Source organism: Empidonax traillii, unplaced genomic scaffold, assembly GCF_003031625.1.
Source record: "Empidonax traillii isolate 1590-97213 ecotype Southwest subspecies unplaced genomic scaffold, ASM303162v1 scaffold219:size747757, whole genome shotgun sequence".
In the NCBI taxonomy this organism is placed as follows: Eukaryota; Metazoa; Chordata; class Aves; order Passeriformes; family Tyrannidae; genus Empidonax; species Empidonax traillii.
The window spans coordinates 568,572-587,250 of record NW_020955412.1 but is presented as its reverse complement, the minus strand read 5'-3'; the positions used below and the strand labels follow the sequence as shown (position 1 = coordinate 587,250).

The 18,679-nt window shown below is 41.7% G+C and overlaps 1 protein-coding gene across 2 annotated transcripts in view; it reads left to right on the top strand.

The window, feature by feature from the left end:
- Window positions 1-15,071: 15,071 nt before the first annotated feature.
- Window positions 15,072-18,679, top strand: part of COG6 (component of oligomeric golgi complex 6) — a 53,616-nt gene continuing 50,008 nt past the window's right edge. Inside the window, exons 1-3 of one of the 2 annotated variants that reach the window (XM_027887700.1) lie at window positions 15,072-15,200; window positions 15,771-15,914; window positions 16,289-16,360. In XM_027887700.1, the coding sequence (XP_027743501.1) occupies window positions 15,072-15,200; window positions 15,771-15,914; window positions 16,289-16,360 (345 nt within the window). Of the gene's footprint in view, window positions 15,201-15,296; window positions 15,425-15,770; window positions 15,915-16,288; window positions 16,361-18,679 lie in introns of those variants that run through there. The other variant, XM_027887701.1, reaches the window with a different exon arrangement.

The window sequence follows — 18,679 nt, the reverse complement described above, 5'->3', positions numbered from 1 at the left end:
GTTAAAACTGCCTTTGCAAACCTAGGGAGAAGGAAACAAGCATGCATTTTATTCATGCAATTTATCTCTTCCATGGTATATGCCAAGGTCCCCAAGTCAGTGTTTGCTTTGCTAATGGCATCTCCACAGCAGTTCATTTACTTCCCTTATATGGCCTGTTCACTCCCTGAGCTGCTGCCATTCTGCTTTCCCTCATGCAAACTGTACATTGAATTCTGCATCTCTCCTGAAGCATCTTATCTTGCCAACTGTCTCTGAGTGCCCCCGCAAGCTGGCTGCATGACTTAGTCACTTGCAGGGAAAGTGACTTTTTTTCACAATCCATTCCAGTCAAAGAAGGAGTTTTGTTTTGATTAGAAACAAACACATGGTATATATAAGTTAACATCCAAATTCTTATTTCATTTTTTTCCTAATGTTTATAACTCAACATGCTTCAGCTGCAGCAGCGTTTGCTGCCCCTTTCAGGGATCATTGTGCTTACAAGTATTTTTACTGGGAAAGTTAGCTGAAATATTTCTATCCACATCTAACCTATCCAAAAGAAAAAGATAATAATCACATGGTGCTTCAGGATTTGCAATCTCTCTTCTAACCACAAAAGCAGAGAGACCTCCTTAGAGCAGAGCAATAACAAAATACGTGGTCCCCAGGGTCTTGTCTACACTGAAATAGCAGCTGGTTTTAAAATTGGTTCTGGTCTTCTGAATTTTAAGAGAATCTGTGAGTGAGAAAGCTTCATAGTTGGTTGAGGGAACCTGAGCTGTGGATTATCCACTGCTGGAACCACTTAAAGTCAGACTGAGTCAAACACCCATGAATACATCGTCAGAAAACTACCCTAGAAGGGAGATGGGAAAATATGCTTATAGATTTTACCACTTTGCTTCTCCTCAATCCATTGACTAAGCTGCTACTAATCTGGCCCTACAGATTTGATGGAGCTAATCAGCACAGCAGAATAAAGACAGAAAATCCCATCACTGTACCTAAATCAATCCTGACTAACATACACATCCCAGGCTTGGCCACAGACTCTTTCATTACTCCACATCCTGTAAGACAATATAAAATGCTATAGGAGAGTATGTATGTTTCTGAACCCCAAGGAAAATTAAGCAGCTACCAAACCTCCATCTCATTCTTCAGTCTTTGACCAGAAAAAGAATCAAGAGGTTTTGATATTTCAAGTCACCATGCGTTTTCTGTTGTGTGGTCTGCAGGAGAGTGATCACACCAACATGGTTCTGAGCATCTTACAAAACTGGATCTTCAGGTCATGTCTGTACTCGATTTTAAATGAAAAAGAAAGGAGTAAGTAGAACAATAGACTTGATGCTATGTACTGGGAGCAACAGAAAGTCAACCCAATTATTCAAATACAGTCACTAAAAACCAAACAGACAAGTACTGTTAGGGAAATAATCTGGTAATTAATGTATTTGCCTGAAATTATGTCCAATATGCAGCAGCTGGGGAAAAAAAAAGTCAGCTAAATGGGAAGAAAAAGAGAACCACAACTCTAACACCTGCAAATTTCTCAAAAGAATGTAAGAAAACATATTAAAGTGACCAGATCCTGATAAATCCATATGGTGTCCTTCCAAGTCAAACAAATTTCATGTTTTCTTCTGTGCATGGAACTAGACTCCTGAGATTTTGACCTATTACATCCAAACCTGAATCTTGGCCTGTAAAGTTAGCTCTAACCAAAAGATGTTTTCTCCACTTCCACTCCAATACAACATTATGATTAATATTTATTTTAATGGTGGTTCTCATTATGGTAATTTTTTTTAATTCTCTTACTGACAACTCATGAACAGAAGTTGGCACATTTATGAAGGATAGTTGTCTTACTAGATATAATGCTGTTGTTGCTAACATCAGTCTTTTAATCTCTGTATGCACATACAAATAACATGTCAATGTGAAATAAAAAAGGGAAACAATCTTTATTATTTGCCATAAACCCTCCATATGTTCTTTCATCTTTATAAAGTTATTACTTATCATCTAGTATATAAAAGCCACCAGGTGGTCTGCATTTTGCAAGGCTCTAAAATAGTAGCTACAGCAAATTAGGCTAGTGATTATCTCTTCTGTGTCCTGTTAACTGACAAGGCTGGTGGCTGTGGGAGAGGCCAGGGAGGTTTATTCTGCACTGGCCCCACGACTAAAGGGAGGAATGCCTGGTCTGCCCTCACAAACACTGCCAAGGTGACAGAGCTCTGGGATGACATGTCCCAGACCCGTTTTCTTTCACCAGGGAATTGTTTTAGTCCTGCACAAGCTCAGGAAAAACATGTGTATGGTTTAAATCCGAAATTTCCACTGTTTCCAAGCGGACTTTGAAAAATAAGGAACGTCTGGATGATGAACGAGCAGTTTCCCAGCAAGAATGCTCATCCCCTGGCAGGCTGTTTTCTAAGCATGTACACCCAATAGAAATAATTTAATAGCGTCATCTTATTTACGAGGGGAACATCTGTCTATCTTTCCCAGATGCTGCTAACGAAGATGCGGGGAATGTACAAAGAGCAGGTCTCTCCGCGGTGTTCTCTTGCGCTTCATGGCGTGCGCGTCTGAGACCCGAGTTTGTTTAACGACACGTGCATAACTAAGAAGATTTTTTTCCTTTTACTTTAAAGCCTCAGTCGGGGATCGGCTTTCGGCAGAAGGTCCCAGTTTACGAGCAGGGGCTAAGCCGTGGCGATGCTGCGGCGGCGGGGGGTACCCGGGGCGGCGGGCGCGGCTCTGCGCTGCTCGACAGTGACACTCGCTGGGCGGCGGGGCCGGGAGCGGGCGCGGGGCTGGTGAGCCCGGGGCACGGGGAGCCTCGCACCTCCCGGCCCCGCGGGGCTGGCACTGGCTCTGCCCTTGCCCCCCCCCGCCCCTCCCGGAGCGTTTGATGCGGCTGCAGACGGGGAAGGGCGTGCGTGTGAAAAGCGGGGGCAGAGAGCAGAGCTTGCTTCTGTTCTCCACAAAACCTGTGGGATTCTTAAACCGCCCTGGGCCCCTGTCCTGAGGCTCCTGAGGTGCCTTTGCAGAAACCAACGGCGACTTCAGCAGGACAGTTTGCTTAAAGTAGGTGTGTCTGAGAAAAGAGTGCAAGGCAGCGTCCTGTTCCTCCCTCGGCCTTTTTCTACAGAACCAGAGTTGAGATCCCTCTCTCCCTGAGCTCCAGCAATCACTTGCATCTAGGTCACCCTATTAGATCACATTCCCAAGGATAAGGCTAATGATTTCTGGTTTTTTTAGAAAGGAAAGCTGAAAATCCTTTCTTTGGGGACAAAGGCCAATTCATTTTCCAGGCAGAACCTCATTTCCTCCCCTCCCCATCGCCCTGAGTGTCGTATAGACCTCAGGGACTCTGGGAAGCTGGAACCTCTGAAATTTTGCACAGAATCATTCAAACAGAAATTGTAATGCGAGCTCTTGTCAGAAACCCATGCAGAACCCACTTTCCAGTGTATCGATTCCAAAACGCTCTCAGTGATGAAAGAACCAAGCTTAAAGGTCTCTAAAAGGCTTGTCAATAGGAAATCCAGTATGTATATAGCATTCATACACCTACACAGGTGTACATTTATTAGATATATCTGTATTTATAATAAAGATATATGGATTATATAAGTATATTTATAATACATATATAGGTATAGGCGTATTATGTACCTCCTCGTATTAACAATACTGCACAAGGAGTATCTGAGACACAGACTGAACTGCAGAGCCCAGGCCACCTGCCTTGCACAGGACACTTTGTGAGCAGTATGCACCTATTCAGCCACAGTGGGTTGAATCATGTTCAGGCCATACCTTGTGTTGACAAGGAAACTGCAGCAAGCTGAAGAGAGGTGTATCTTGCTCTGTGTGTCAGTGTTCATCTTTTGCTCTGGCCCCTTCTAAATTACAAGTAGTTTTCATATGCTATTCAAGTGCATTTTTTCCTGTTTCTATCAAAAGCTTCATAGAATCATAGATTATTCAAGATTGGAAGAGACCATTAAGATCATCAACCCAGCACTACCATTGTGACCCCTAAAGCACTAAACCATATCACCCAGCACCAGATCCAGATGCCTCTTGAACACCTCCAGGGATGGTGATTCCACCACCTCCCTGGGCAACCTATTCCAATGCCTGATCACCCTAATAGTGAAAAAAAATTTTCTAATATCTAATCTGAATCTCCCCTGTCTCAGCTTAAGGCCATTTCCTTTCATCCTCTCAACTGCAGGCACGGTAGAAAAGACCAGCCCCGCCTCACTACAACCTCCTGTTAGGGAGTTGTAAAGAGTGATGAGGTCCCCACCTGAGCCTCCTCTTCTCGAGACTAAACAAACCCAACTCCCTCGCCCACTCCTCATAAGACATATTCTCTAGTCCTTTCACTAATCTTGCTGCCCATCACTGGACACATTCCAGCACCTCAATACCCTTTTTAAAGTGAGGGACTGACAACTGAACATAGCACTTGAGGTGCAACCTCACCGGTGCTGAATACATGGGGAATGATCGCTTCCATCGTCCTGCTGGCTATTCTATTCGTGATTCAGGCCAAGATGCCATTGGCCTTCTGGGTCACCTGGGCACACTGCTGGCTCATACTGAGCCAGCTGTCAAACAGCACCTCCAGATTTCTTTCTGCTGAACAGCTCTCAAGCCACTTCTGTCCCAGACTGTATTGTTGCATAGAGTGGCTGTGACCCAAGTGCAGGACCTGGCACTTTGTTTTGTTGAACCTCATGCAGTTGTCCTTAGCCCATGGATCAAGTCTGTCCAGGTCTCTCTGTAGAGCCTTCCTATCCTCAACAGATAAACACTCCCACCTAGCTTGGTGTCATCCTCAAATTTACTGAGAGGGCACTGAATCCCCATGTCCAGATCATCATGAAAAATGTTAAACAGGACTAGCCCCAAAACTGGACCCTGGGGAACACCACAAGGACTGGTTTCCAATTGTGTTTAGCTCCACTAACCATCACTCTCCGGGCCCAGCCATCCAGCCAATTTTTTACACTTTGAAGAGTCCATCCGTCCAAACCACAAGCAGCCAGTTTTTTTAGGAGGATGCTGTGGGAGATGGCATCAAACATTTTACTGGAGTGTATATAGACAACATCCACAGCCTCCCGCTCATCTATGAAGCAGGTCACTTTGTCATAGAAGAAGATCAGATTGGTCAAGCAGGGCCTGCCTTCCAAAAATCCACATTGGTTGGGCTTGATTCCCTGGTTGTCTTGCATGAGCCATGCAGTGGCACTCAGGATGATCTGTCTCTTCCATAACCTTGCTGGGAGCTGAGGTTAGCCTGACAGGCCTGTAGTTCCCTGGATCATCCTTTGGACCCTTCCTGTAGACGGGTGTTACACCTCTGAATTTTCCAGTCAGCTTGAACTTCTCCAGTTAACCAGGACTCCTGTTAGATGATTGAGAGTGGTTCGGCAAATTCTTTCACCAGTCTCCTCAGTATTCCAGGGTGGATCCCATCAGGGTCCATAGACTTGTGCATATCTAACTGGTATAGCAGATCATTAACCATCTCGTCCTGGATTATGTGGGCTTCACTCATCTTCCATTCATTCTCTGGGAACAGCTCTTAACCCTCTCTGGGAAGAGTGAGTTCTCTCCATATTATGTTGTAAAAAAATAACCTAGTCATAGATTGTGCTTTTGCAATAAAACTACATATTTTGCTATTTCTTTTCCCAATGAAAAAGCTAATTAGCAAGGTCGTTACAGTTGCCACTTATAAGGGGGAAGATAGTAATTCCATTAATGTGCTCACAGCAACTTCATTTATATTACCTCTTAACCTTTACAAGGATATTATCATTTCAATAATTAATTGCTTTTTGCCATTTAATTTGCAGTTTACCATTTGCAAGGGAAATTACCCATTAAACAGAGGACTTTTTTTTTTTTAAAGAAGAAGTTCTTCACTCAAATATACACCATAAGCTGGCCTTAGAGGAGCTAGATATTTGCTAAGCCACTTTCATGTTTGAGTACAGAGGACTCTGTGCTAGCTCTGCTAATTAAAGAACTGCCCATTTCTTGAGTCCTTAGCCATTTGGAGAAAAATGAGGCATAATGACACTAAGGCAGTGAGCAAAAGGAAATTAATTCTTGTTCTCTTCCTTCAGATTCTAGAAGGCAATGAATCCTTCCTCTCTTATTGATGCAATGAGAATTGACTTTCTTCTTTCTTTGCAAAAATATTGTTTCTTGAACTGAAGTTAATTTATGCTGCAATACCCATCCACAAGGGCTTCTGTTAACTTCAGTGACTGAAAAAAAATAAGGGAACTTTGGCTCAGCCTTGTAAAACACAGAAACTCTGTCCATGAATCACCAAGCACTTTAGCACATTCTCAAGCCAGTGCCTGACACTTTGGAGAATGGAGCTCAACACATGTATTCCTGCTCACACTCGAGCCTCTTGTAAAACAACTATTCATTTCAATGCATCAGACAGAAGCTGATATCCCTGTGGTAGTATGATGGCATATCTCCACTACTGATAAGAGAAATTGTGTCCAAATCCCATTGCACTAAAAGAAATTTAGATAAATATTGGTATCTGAGAAGGTGAGTAATGCATTCCAAGTAGGCATATTTGTGACAGAGTGAAACATAGATTCTGAGATGGATTTGCATGGAAAGGTGGAGAGGAGGTGAAAAAATTAATGAAGCAAGGAGGCACAGGAGAAGAGTGAGCAGAAGAAGCAGGTATGAACTAGACTGCGCCATTGATTTATGAATGAAAATGTAAAAGTTTTTCTGATTCAGGTGAAAAAATTACCCTACCCCTTGGGCAGTTCTATCTTTGCAACGGACAAGCCCATGATACGTCACCTAAATGACATACATCTGGATGGTATGTCACATGCCTACAGGCGCCAACTACATAATTTTGCTGTGAAACTAAGGCATTTAATTTTTTAACTGCAAAAGCTCCCGGTTTGTTGTTTGTTTTTTTTTTTTTTTCTTCCTCCCCCATGAGTATAAGGAGAACCTGGGGTTACACCAGGATTCAAACACAGTATTTCAGTTCAGCAACACTGAAGCTGGGACATACTCTTAGCATTATTTGCAGAGAAGTCAAAAGTCACAGCCAGACCAATCGGGGTAAAAATAACTAAGTGTCTAGTCAATAGTCCGTCATACAAGATTTCTGTGCAGTCACTGGAGAGGACTAGGTAGGAATCTTAGGATGGATTGTCTTCTGAAAGTACCTTTCTTTTCATTCTCTAGTAGGATATTAAGCTACTGACTTTACCCCTGACTTTTAGATGTTAGAAGATTGGTGAGATGTATTCTACCAGAAGTATTTAATTTGTCTCCAAGTTTTTGGATATCCAAGTTGAAGAGGGCAAGAAGAGAATCAGGCCACTTAAGATATCCCTATATCAGCAGTGGATCAGCAATCACACCACAGCAAAATAATCTGCTTTTTCACCAGTAAAAGGACAGTCTAGCTCCATGCCAGCAGGGGCACTTCTTGACATAAGCTTTTTGCAGTGAGGCACATATATTGCTTGAAGACAATGTGCTAATTTTGCCAGTTGGAACTGTAATCTGCAATCTGGTTAAAGCACCTGATGCTTCTTTTTGAGATATTACTGTGGCTATATTATTAGGACTCTAAACTTTATCATATAAAAAGACATGTATGGGACAGAAGTAGAAAGAATCATCAAAATTAACATAAAAATATCCTTTCAAAACCTCCAGATTGGCAGTTCACTCAACATGACATTTGCTTTTTGAAAGGCATGTGTTCTGCATGCATAACAATATTTTAAGATGGCATTGTTTAAGGAAGGTTGACAGTGATGGGTGATTTATATTTAGAGTTATGATATTCTGAACAGAGCTTTACCTATGTGGACAAGAAAGTCCTTGCTGGTTTGCATGCCAAAGGAAGCTTGGGGCCTATTCTGGGGAACTTGATAATCTCTTGTAATTAATACTGTAATTGGAGGTTGCTGGAAATGCTCCTTGAGCTCCTGCCAGGGAATGCGAGTGCTTCACAAAGCTGTTGACACCATTTTGTACACCAGCTGAACCAACCTACTCAGCTGCAGTAGACGCCAACAGAGAACTCCTGCATTGTCAAAACTCTCATCTGAGCAGCAAAAGCACCGTGCTTTTTCTTTCCAGTGTAATCACAGAGCGACACCAGTACCATCCAGTCCATCACTGTGCTCCCTCCTGCTGATGGGCCCGGGACAGGTTAGGTCACACCATTGTCCGTTCTTGGCAGAGCTCCCGAGACTCCTTCGACCATCACTATTTCAGATTGCAAATGGACAAATATGCACCACAGATACCAAAGTTTAGAAACAAGGTTGCTTCCTACAACCTTTGCCTTCCCTTGGGGACATAATTACTTGCTTCCAGTGCACCAGTCATGGGTATGCCAGTCCTGTAATAATGCCATGAAGACATACATGACCATTGGCAAAAGGATGCAAGATAATTTTAGAAAGAAACTGGAGGTTTAAATCTATTTCTTTTGGAGATGAGCAGATATTTGCAAAAAATTCTTTGCAACTCATCTGCAGTGACTGCATCCAGTGTCAGCCATGAAGTAATAAGTTATTTTCATCCACAGCAGCTCTCCAGCATCTCTGAGGGTGATGGCATCTCGCCAGGGCTTTGGAAGAGCTGCATGAGCTCACACACAAAGATGAATGGTTGAGGCAAGCCCAGATGACACTTCTGAGTCAACTTTACAGAGAGAATCAAATCCAAAGATATTAGGTAGCTCCACACTGGAGTTGCTGGGATGTTGTTTTGCTCCCCTCCTGACAGATGTCGGAGAGTGAGTCTTCTGGCATTTTAAAAACTTTTACCTTTCCTGAAGTAGCAATAAAGTTCCATTAAATTTACCCAAACAGAATTGTTATGAGCACTAGGAAAAGCTCTTTATGAGAGCCATTCCTGTAAAATGATGTTGATGTTGTAATACTGGTATGAAAATTGCCATGATCATCAATATATTTTTTGTAACTCTTACAAGCAACATCCTTAACGTGCTCTTTCACAGGACAGTGGCTTTTGTGGTGAAGCTGTCCTATTTTCGTTCCATGCCACACCACTGCTTGTCCTCAAGAGCTTCTTGTGCACTCATGGCTCTGGATTCACCTTTGCCTGACAAAATTGTGGGCTTCAATTTAACAGGGAGTTTCTACCTGGCAGATGTCCCTGACCATATACTCTTGTCCATTCTGTGCCAATACGAACATTCATGCAGGATTTGCTGGATTAGCAAGGTGAGAAATCTATCATTTTATGCAATTACATCCCAGTCAACAGCTACCAGATCCAGTGTAGCATCTACTAACACTAAGGACTGTACCTTTGATACTGACTGTGGTAAAGAAATTGGCAGGAGATGAGAGAAGCCAGTCATACTACCCTGCCTCCGTGCAGAAGTATAAGTGCATGCAGATGCAAAAAGGGCAAGAGGGCAAAAGCTATCTAACAGGAGTTTAAAAGCAGCTTTGGAAAAGTCAAATAGGCTTCAAAACAGAGACCAGCCAGTCACCGTAATGGAGAAAATGAAAAAGAAAGGGCCGCAAAAATGCACTTCACTGTACATTTATGCATCTCTTGCCCTGCCATGTGGAGTTATACTATCTTGGAGTCGTCTATGAATCCTCAATGGCAGCAATGTATGATACATTTATCATGTGTCTTCAGTGACTTGAACTGTAAACACGAAGTGAACACAGTAGTTGTGTTCTGGAAAGAACAAGGACACCTCAGCGAGGAACAGTCATAGTTCATCACTAGCTGTGGGGGCTTAAGGCAGTGTCTGGATTTCCATTAAGGGATTGCAACGAACAGTCTGTTCACAAGAAACATGACAGAAAAGTCAAGGAAATTAAAAACTACGCAATGTGACTGAGATCCATAAAACACAGACATTTGACCCCCAGGGTCAAATTATAATCCAAATGCTGGATTATAATACAGCAGTTAGAGGAGCTGTCAAAAAAGGGAACTCAGCCAAGTTTGTAGAATTTATGGTCTTTGTTAAAAATTGTATTGCTGATGTACTTACTCCAAAGGCATTTTTCTAATGCCATCATTCTTATGATTTATTAGATCTACCTTTGGCTTGTCATGATCCATGTCATGGCCATGTCACGTTCCCATAGACACCCTTGTGTTGATCAGCTGATGTGAAGGTATTGCTCAGTAATTTATGTATCATTCTCTAGATTTTCTCTCCCAGAGACTGACTTCAGCTGAGATCAGGATGCAGTCAAGGGTAATGTTTCTTTGTCCGATGGTGAATAGTTGTAAATTTTGTTCAGTTGTTTGGGTAACTTTTATTTCATCTGTAAACCAGAACACATTTCAGAGACTTTTTGCCAGCAGGACATAGGCAGTCATTGCTTGAAGAAAAAGGGTAGCAGGACTGACATACATCATTATAATGTGTTACTTTTGTCCTGCTTCTACTTTTCTTTCCTGGAAAAAATATTCCTCCTTGCTGCTGTATTGTTATTGTAATGGTAATGATAAGAGTAATCTTCTATATTACAGATCTCATCAGCATACTAATGAGTATATGCAAAGGAAAATAAGCTTTATAACTCAGCTACAGAGACACCTCAGTCACTGAGGGGATGCAGTTAGTCATCCATAAAGCAGATATTAATTCTCCTGGCTCCACAATCTGAACAATTTGTTTCTTTATTTTAGGTGACATTTGGGCCCTCACTGAGTGAGTGAGCAATGCTATTGACCTTGCTGGGAATGTGGCCACACAGTTTAGACAACCACTTCCTTAGAGAAGTCCTGTATTCTGTAGCGTTCTGGAGCCAAATGTATTTAGACTAAACCCTATCAGTTTTGCTGACACAATACTTCTCTTGACATCAATGGCTGGCTTTTTTTAGCAGGAGATGAACAGGAAGATTTCATGGGTTTGGTATGCATTAAAGTGCATAGTGTACTGCTAGTGTTATCTTTTCAGTGAGTTATAACAAACAGGAGTTTTACAGCTCCTCGACCAGGTGGCTGATTCAGCATCACATATATTATAACCACTCCTGCTGACTGTGAGGCACAACAATAAATCCTCAAGTGAGATAGCATGAGCTAACCGAAAACTTCAGCACTGTACATTCTTCTGGACCTTCAAGGGACACAGACAGATTTTTCTACATGACTACAGGTTGTTGTCAGGGTGACCTTTGGCCAAATCACTCACAGTCTTATCTTAATTTGCAAAATGGGGTCAACACTGTCTGAGCTTTTGAAAAATTGAAGAAATGGGTTGATTTCATCTGGTGAAAAATACCTACAACATAAACTTCTCAGAAAATAATTTATTAAAAAATCCAGCTCTAGCTGACCCAAAGACACAGAACATTTTTCCTGTGCTTCTGCCTATCAGATGAATTTTCTATCCCAACCATAGCACAAAAAGACATCAAAATACTGGCGAAAACTGATGAGTAATTTCATGGCAGAGAACCACTGAAGAACATAAGGCAGTGGTGGATTTCTTTTGGGGCATGCTGTGTGCAGTGGAGAGCCCAGCAGAGCCAAGTTCAACTCATCTGATCCTCAATAGGGGCTGCAGCATAGAGGGCTATTATCATTTTCACCGGGATGGCATAGTTATTATTAGAGCCAGCTTCCTGCAGATACTCTTCTTCATAGCAGCTGAAAGCATCAGGAGTTGTCAACTGTATCCAAAGCAGCATTATCAAATTCTTTTTATCTATTACACTGCAGAAAATACAATTAATTATAGGCATTTGTTATTCCCTCCCTGACTTCACTTCATAATCTTTCCTGTTCCTCTGTCCTCTGTGCATATTGAGCCAAGCTCTGCATTAGTCTATCTATCCTTCATTCCTTCCAATTCTTCTTTTAATGTATTTTTACATTTTATTTTTCCTTCATCACAAAAATTCCCCTTTTTTTGCCCTCGTTTGCCTAAGAAAACACCCACAGCAAGGGCTATTCCTCTTTCTCTGTATTTAAGAAAACATTTCCTGTATGTCCTGCTCTGTCACTCCTCTTTCACCATAGGGTGGAGAAATACCAGTTCCAGTCACGTCTTTGAGCCCAGTCAACACATTCAACCATTGGGTTTTATTCTTACCTAGCCTTTGGCAGAGCAGATTCAGGTTACTACTACAAACCCTTACTGTCTTTGTCTTCGAAAAGAACATGTACCTCCAAGCATTTCTTACAACAGCATTTATTAGATTGGGCTATGTGGACAGCAAGTGGCTTTCCACCAACCACACACTCCTTGTTGTGCAGGCTAAACCTTGCTCCTGTCTGTAGTGTACCAAATGGGTGTTTTGGAACACTTTCACCAGCTGCATAGCAATAACAGTTGTCTAACAGTTTTGTTGTTTGGGGGGGGGGGGGAAGCTCACAAAATCAAAACCCAACACAATAAAAGGAACTGACATAAGAAAATTAACAGAAAACACCATGCACCAGACATTTCTTTATTGACACTGTAGTTTTACTGCTGTATCAAGCTTCGGTAAGGGAACTTACAGTGAAATAAATTACACACACTACACAAGCCGTCTACCATTGATACACAGAAACTGATAACTGAAAGGAAAGTAGCTTCTGACGGTTACAGATCACAAACTCCTCATTGTTTTATCCCACAATGTACATTCAACTGAATTAACAGGATGTTTGCTGGTGAGCAAGCAGACTGGTAAGAATATCACGTCAAACCCCACTTCTGTGACACATAAAAACCATGGCAAATCAGATGAGTTTTAGATGGTGACCTCATTGCACTCGCATTTGCATTTTTGTTTAAAAAAACCTGTTCTGGAGAAAAATCTACCCTACAAATATTATTCATATCAGAAAAAGAAAGGATTTTTTTTTTCATAGCTTCATCTAATATTTCTAAAAGATGAACAGAAGATAAGCCCTTTTTTCAGTTGTGGGAGGTTAAAAAGTGCTCCCTTGATTATTCCTTCACATTTTTTTCCAGGAGAACACATGCATAGATAAACACATGCTGTTTCAAAACCGTATTGGTTCCTGTCAGCCCAATGTTTTACACTAGCTGGAAGCATTCTGGCTCATGAAACGCATTCTTGAAAAAATGCACACCCATGAAGAAGCATCTTAAAACAGAATTAGTCACTTCAAAAGAAAGTGCATGCACTGACTGATAGAGGGAATTCTTTGTGGCTCCTTGTATGTTTGTGGAATAACTTGTTGGACAAGACTTGGCAATGGTCGTGACTTATCTGACACTTGTGTTTCAGATGTCAGAGTCTTTCTGACTTCAAGATGTGCCTTCACTCTGTGAGCTCATTCACCAGGTTAACAACATTTGAAATGTTGATCAAACAGCTAACAACATCCAACTGATAGGTGGGAGGGGATCTTTCTAATAATAGTATTTTCTTGACGTGCTTTAATATTAATTGCTCACACCTGTGATGACTTCGGGCTGTTTTATCTCAGAATTCTAACATGAAGAAGGGAGATCCTGGCTCCTGAAAGTTTAGTCAGAAGTAAAGGACATCTAGAAGGAGGTAACATCAATGTAATATGGTGGAGGAGAAAGAGAAACTAAGGGAAACAAGGTGACTGAAAATACTTGAAACCCTATTTCCTGACTAGGCAAGGGTAGAAAAAAGGCACTATACAGGCTGTTCCGTAAAGCTGGCTTTTTATGTAGAGGATCCATGTAAGGAAGTAAACAAACAAAGAGAAATTAAATAGCAAAATATCCTATCACTCTCTCCATCATGCTAAGATTCCAGGAGGGGGTCTCTGGTCATATAATTTTTTCTTGATATAAATGATTCAAACTAAAAGAACAAAAACATTTAGAAGCTCAGTGGTCCACTTTGGGCATAAAGGCAAAGGCTATTTGATTCACTTGAAGTTCTTTTCAGGAAGGGCTTTCAGAAGAGCAATGAATGATCCACACACCATCGGACAAATGGAAACAGACTTTCAATTGCATGTGCAAGGTGCTGTTGTTTTCACAGTTAACAGCATGATGGGACCCTTGTCTTCTTATATAACAGCTGTGTGCTGTTAGTCGTCTTCTTTCCATGGCATCTTAACCTTTATCTGTGTACTTTTGGAAAAGAAATCCCTTGGTTGCATCTCAGCGCTTGAGACAGGACATGCCATGGCTGCAGCATGAGAGTGGGGCACATGGCCAGGCTCCTGCAGGTGTTTGGCCCACACCATCAACAGCAGCAGCGTCACCGCAGGGCCCTGTGCAGGGAGAGAAGCTGCTGCTGCCATGGAGCTGGTTGCACCATGGCCCCAGCTGCCAAAGCCATGTCTCCTACACTCCGCAGCGAGAGGCAGCTCTGCAGCTCTCCAGCTGCCTGGAAGGAGGTTGTAACCAGGTGGAGGGGTGGCCTTTTCTCCCAGGCAACCAGCGACACCAGGGCACGCTTTTAAGCTGTGCCAGGGGAGGTCAAAGTAGGACATTAGGAAGATTTTTTTTCACAGGAAGGGTGATTAGATATTGGGATGGGTTACCCATGGAGGTGATGAAGTCACCATTCCTGGAGGTGTGTAAGGGAAGACAGGATGTGGCACTTAGTGCCATAGTCAGAGGGGTTTCGCCAGAGGTTGGACTCAGTGACCTCAGAGGTCTTTTCCAGCCTAATTGATTCTGTGATTCTGTGCTCTGGAGCTGCGAGGAGACCCTCAGCTGTTCACCTCTGTGTCAGTAAATGCACAGCCGAAACAAGATACCTCCTCATTTTGACACACTCCTACAGCTACTGCTGTTAGCTTGTGCGATAGAGATCCCATTTATTTTTCCTTCCTAGTCGTGCTCACGACGAAAGCATTTATTTCATTAAATAAATACAGCTATTCGGCCTCAGGAAGAGAACCCTCTCGCTTATCATCAGCGCAAAATCCTTTATTTATCCCCCTCAGTGCCCTTTGTGCCGGGTGACGCCTGGCTTTACGGTCGGCCTGCGCCAGGCCGGAACCAAAGCCCGGGGAGCGCGTTTCCGCCGGAGCCGGCCCGCGCCGGGGCGCTGCGGCCGGACAGGGCCGCAGCCATGGCCGACACGGCCGCGCCGCCGCCGCCGCCCGCGGCCCCCGGGACAGGGGTCCCGGCCGGCCCTGGCACGAACCCACTGTCCCGCAAGCTCAACAAGATCCTGGAGACGCGCCTGGACAACGACAAGGTGGGTCGGTCGGCCGGCGGCTGAGGGACGTGGCGGGGGCCGGATGAGCCGTCAGGAGCCGCGGGCCCCGGCAGGCTCCGCGGCGGGGGGCGAGTCCCGGCGTACCCTGAGTTCCGCTGCGGAGCCGCGGGCGGCCGCTTGCAGCAGTAATTACACACAGCGCTGGTTCTCACCTCTCCAGCGACATGCCGCGCTCCTGTTTCATCCCCTCAGGTCGTAGGGAGGTTTGTATCGCTTGCCACGGAGGGCACTTCTGAAGTTTTTTGCCGTTTAAATGTTTTCTAGCTGTGAATGGGTTATTCCTTTATAGAAAGTAATCTTGATTAAAGCTGCTCTAAAATATCAGACAGAGTTGTCTGTTAGAAGAAGAAAGACTCAGCAATTATTTTGCTTTTTTGCCAACTGATCCGCAGTGTGTTTGGGTAGTTTTTCCTCTAAAACCATTTATTACGTTTGTTTTATTTTTAATAAGAACATGAACTTGGAATGGTTACAGACTATTTACCCTGCTTCTTTGTAACTGTGTGCAAAATTAAAATTTATTTCTTTTTTTTAATGTATATATTCTAGGAAATGCTGGAAGCACTCAAGGCTCTCTCGACCTTTTTCGTGGAAAATAGTTTGCGCACCCGAAGAAACTTGCGTGGAGACATTGAACGACGGAGCTTGGCCATAAATGAAGAATTTGTGCACATATTCAAGCAAGTTAAAGAGGTAGCATTTTTGCAGCATGACTAGCTATCTTGTAAGAGTGCTGCTATGTAATTTAAAGTGGAAAAAAAAAAAAGAAAAGAAGGATTAGGAGAGGTTTTGACTGTCCAGGACAAATACACTTTTAGAGTAAAGTCGTTTCATTATTTGTTTCATTTGTTGAAAATGTTGTGCAGAGGGATATTATGTTTCATGATATCTCATAAGTCTCAAGAGAATGTTGATGTTTAGAGGTGCATTCTCGGCATTGACTAACAGGGAACCCAGAGCAACTATGTTCCTTGTTGCTTGGTCTTCTAATTTGGGTGGGATGGAACTGGGCCTGGACATGGCATTTCTGACTTTAAACGCAGTTACTTTTATTTGAACTTGTTTAGGAACTTGAGAGTATAAACGAAGATGTGCAAGCAATGAGCAGCTGCTGTGAAGACATGTCCAGTCGTTTGAAGGTAATATACAAATAGATGTGCTTTGTATATTTTAATTTCTCAGATGGGACTTTCTTTTAAAAGTATAACCAATTATTTTTGGAGATGACCAGCAACACCAAGATGTTTCCATAGTATGCATATTATGTTATTTTAGGATATTAATATGCTGCTTTTTTCTTTTTCAGAAGATTTATTGAGGAAGTCGTTTTAATTTTTTCCAAATTGCAGTTCAAAATGCAGCGATATACTTACTTTGAGAACAGCAGTGTAATATCCACTTGTATGTGAGTGGAGAGGAAATATTCTATTAGATTGGATGTGTGTGAAATTAAAGGGTTAATTTGTTTATTTCCTTTTAAAATTCCTTTTGCATTGACTGTGTCTATCGAGTGACAGGTTTGTATAAATACCTGAGCTACATTCATAAGAAAGTATCTTGTAATTTGAAGAGGGAAACAAGTCTGCTGTGCATCTTCAGTGTATTGGTTTTGTTTCAAAACCAACTTTATTTTCCTTTAATCCTGAATCCATAATATTCTGGATGGGGGCGAAACTTGAGTTTTATAAACGTTACTAAATCTGGTTTGGTTTTAGTGTACAAGTTCAATATTCAATGCGGTGTTGAGTGTAAAAGGTTTACAGATGCTGAAGTGTAGATGTTTTGTCACACCAATTATGCTCTGCATATAGAACATAAGTTATAGTATGTGAATGAGAATCTTCCACTAAAAAATCCTGTGAAAACAGTTGTTTTCCTCTCCCTATGTGTGTGTGTGGATCTTAGATGTCCTCCTTCTTAGATAAATAGATTTCATAGTCATTGTACAAATGCTTATAGCTTGATGAATTTTTACCAAAAAAATGTGAGACTACAATGTAGCCAAGTGCAGTACTTAATTTTCAGTTTTGGAAGGAAGTGGGTAGTGCACCTCAGAGGTCTCAGATCTCTTTGAACACTGGTAATGTGGATGTATGCCCTAGTACAGTTCAGGAACTGGTAGACTAAACTCTTAGATGTGGAAATGAGTCAAGTGTCCATGCAGATTTTTGCTCTTTTCTGTCTTTAGATCATGAAGTGTAACTGTCGTCTCTGATTTTTTTCTTTCCCAGAGCACAACCACCCTGCAGAGATTTCTTTTTCTGTTGAAGTCAGTAGGTAGTTTTGTTCTGTGCCCCACAGGAGGTTTCCACTAGAGCCTTGTAGAACTCATAACTTGTCTTGATTCAATCCGTGTTTTCTTTGTCTGGATGAATGTAAAGCAAGTTCATAAGCTCATAAATTTGCACTCAGTTGTGAAATACTCTGGTACTTTAACTGAAATAGGACACGAAGACTTGCAGGCATCTGCTTAAGCTGAATAAGAAGACATAAATGAACTAAGTAGAGCAAATAGAAGATATAAAGAGGAGGATATTTGGCATATAAGGCAGAAAAGTGTGCTAAGAAAAGCAGAACAAATATAAAGATATGAAAGGGAATATATTTAGATAAGACAGAAAGCTTTTTACCTTTGTTATTTTGTAAGTTTCTAATACCATCTGATTCAAATAACCATATACTGTCAAATATGATTTTAGGACAGTGACTTGATAAATGCAGTGGCTGAAAGGGAGAGAAGGAGGCAAGTGCTGAAATGGAATAAAGTGGGGTTGAAGGATAATAAAAGTTTTAGTTGTATACTGAGGTGGGGAGGAAGAGAAAAAAATTTTTTTTTGGATATACAAGAAACATCAAATACCAACTTTCTGATTTTTCTGTCATGTCTGACTCGTTTCTGATGGTTACCTTGTTTGGTTAGATGTAAGCTCTTACATTTCATACATAAAATAATGACAGTATCTGGCATGTATTTGAATGCATGTAAATATAAATCGACTTCCTGATACATCTAGCTAGATCCAGAAAAAACACTTTTCCTTCCTTTTTGCTCTCCTACCAGCATTATTGCTGGTAATTAGTACTTCTGTCCAGAAAACACTGGAATGGAAGCAAATTTTTTTTTTTTTTTTTTTTTTTTTTTTTTTTTTTTTGGGTTGGGGGTTGTGTTGTTCGTTTGTTTGGGTTTTGTTTGGGTTTTTGTTTGTTGGGGGATGTTTTTGTTTGTTTTGTTTTTGTTTATTAAAATGTGCAGCTCTGAAGGAGGTGATGGCAGAAACCAGTCTGGAATTAGTACATTCTTGTACTGAATATTTCAGGTCTAGAGTTTTTTTGTGATAGTCAAAAGGTTTAAATTATGAATTTGTTAAACCCCCTAAATATTATTGTTTATATAAGATATGAAAAGCTTAACGATATCTTAAATTATTTTGGAACTACTAGATGTTTGGTAAATTCTA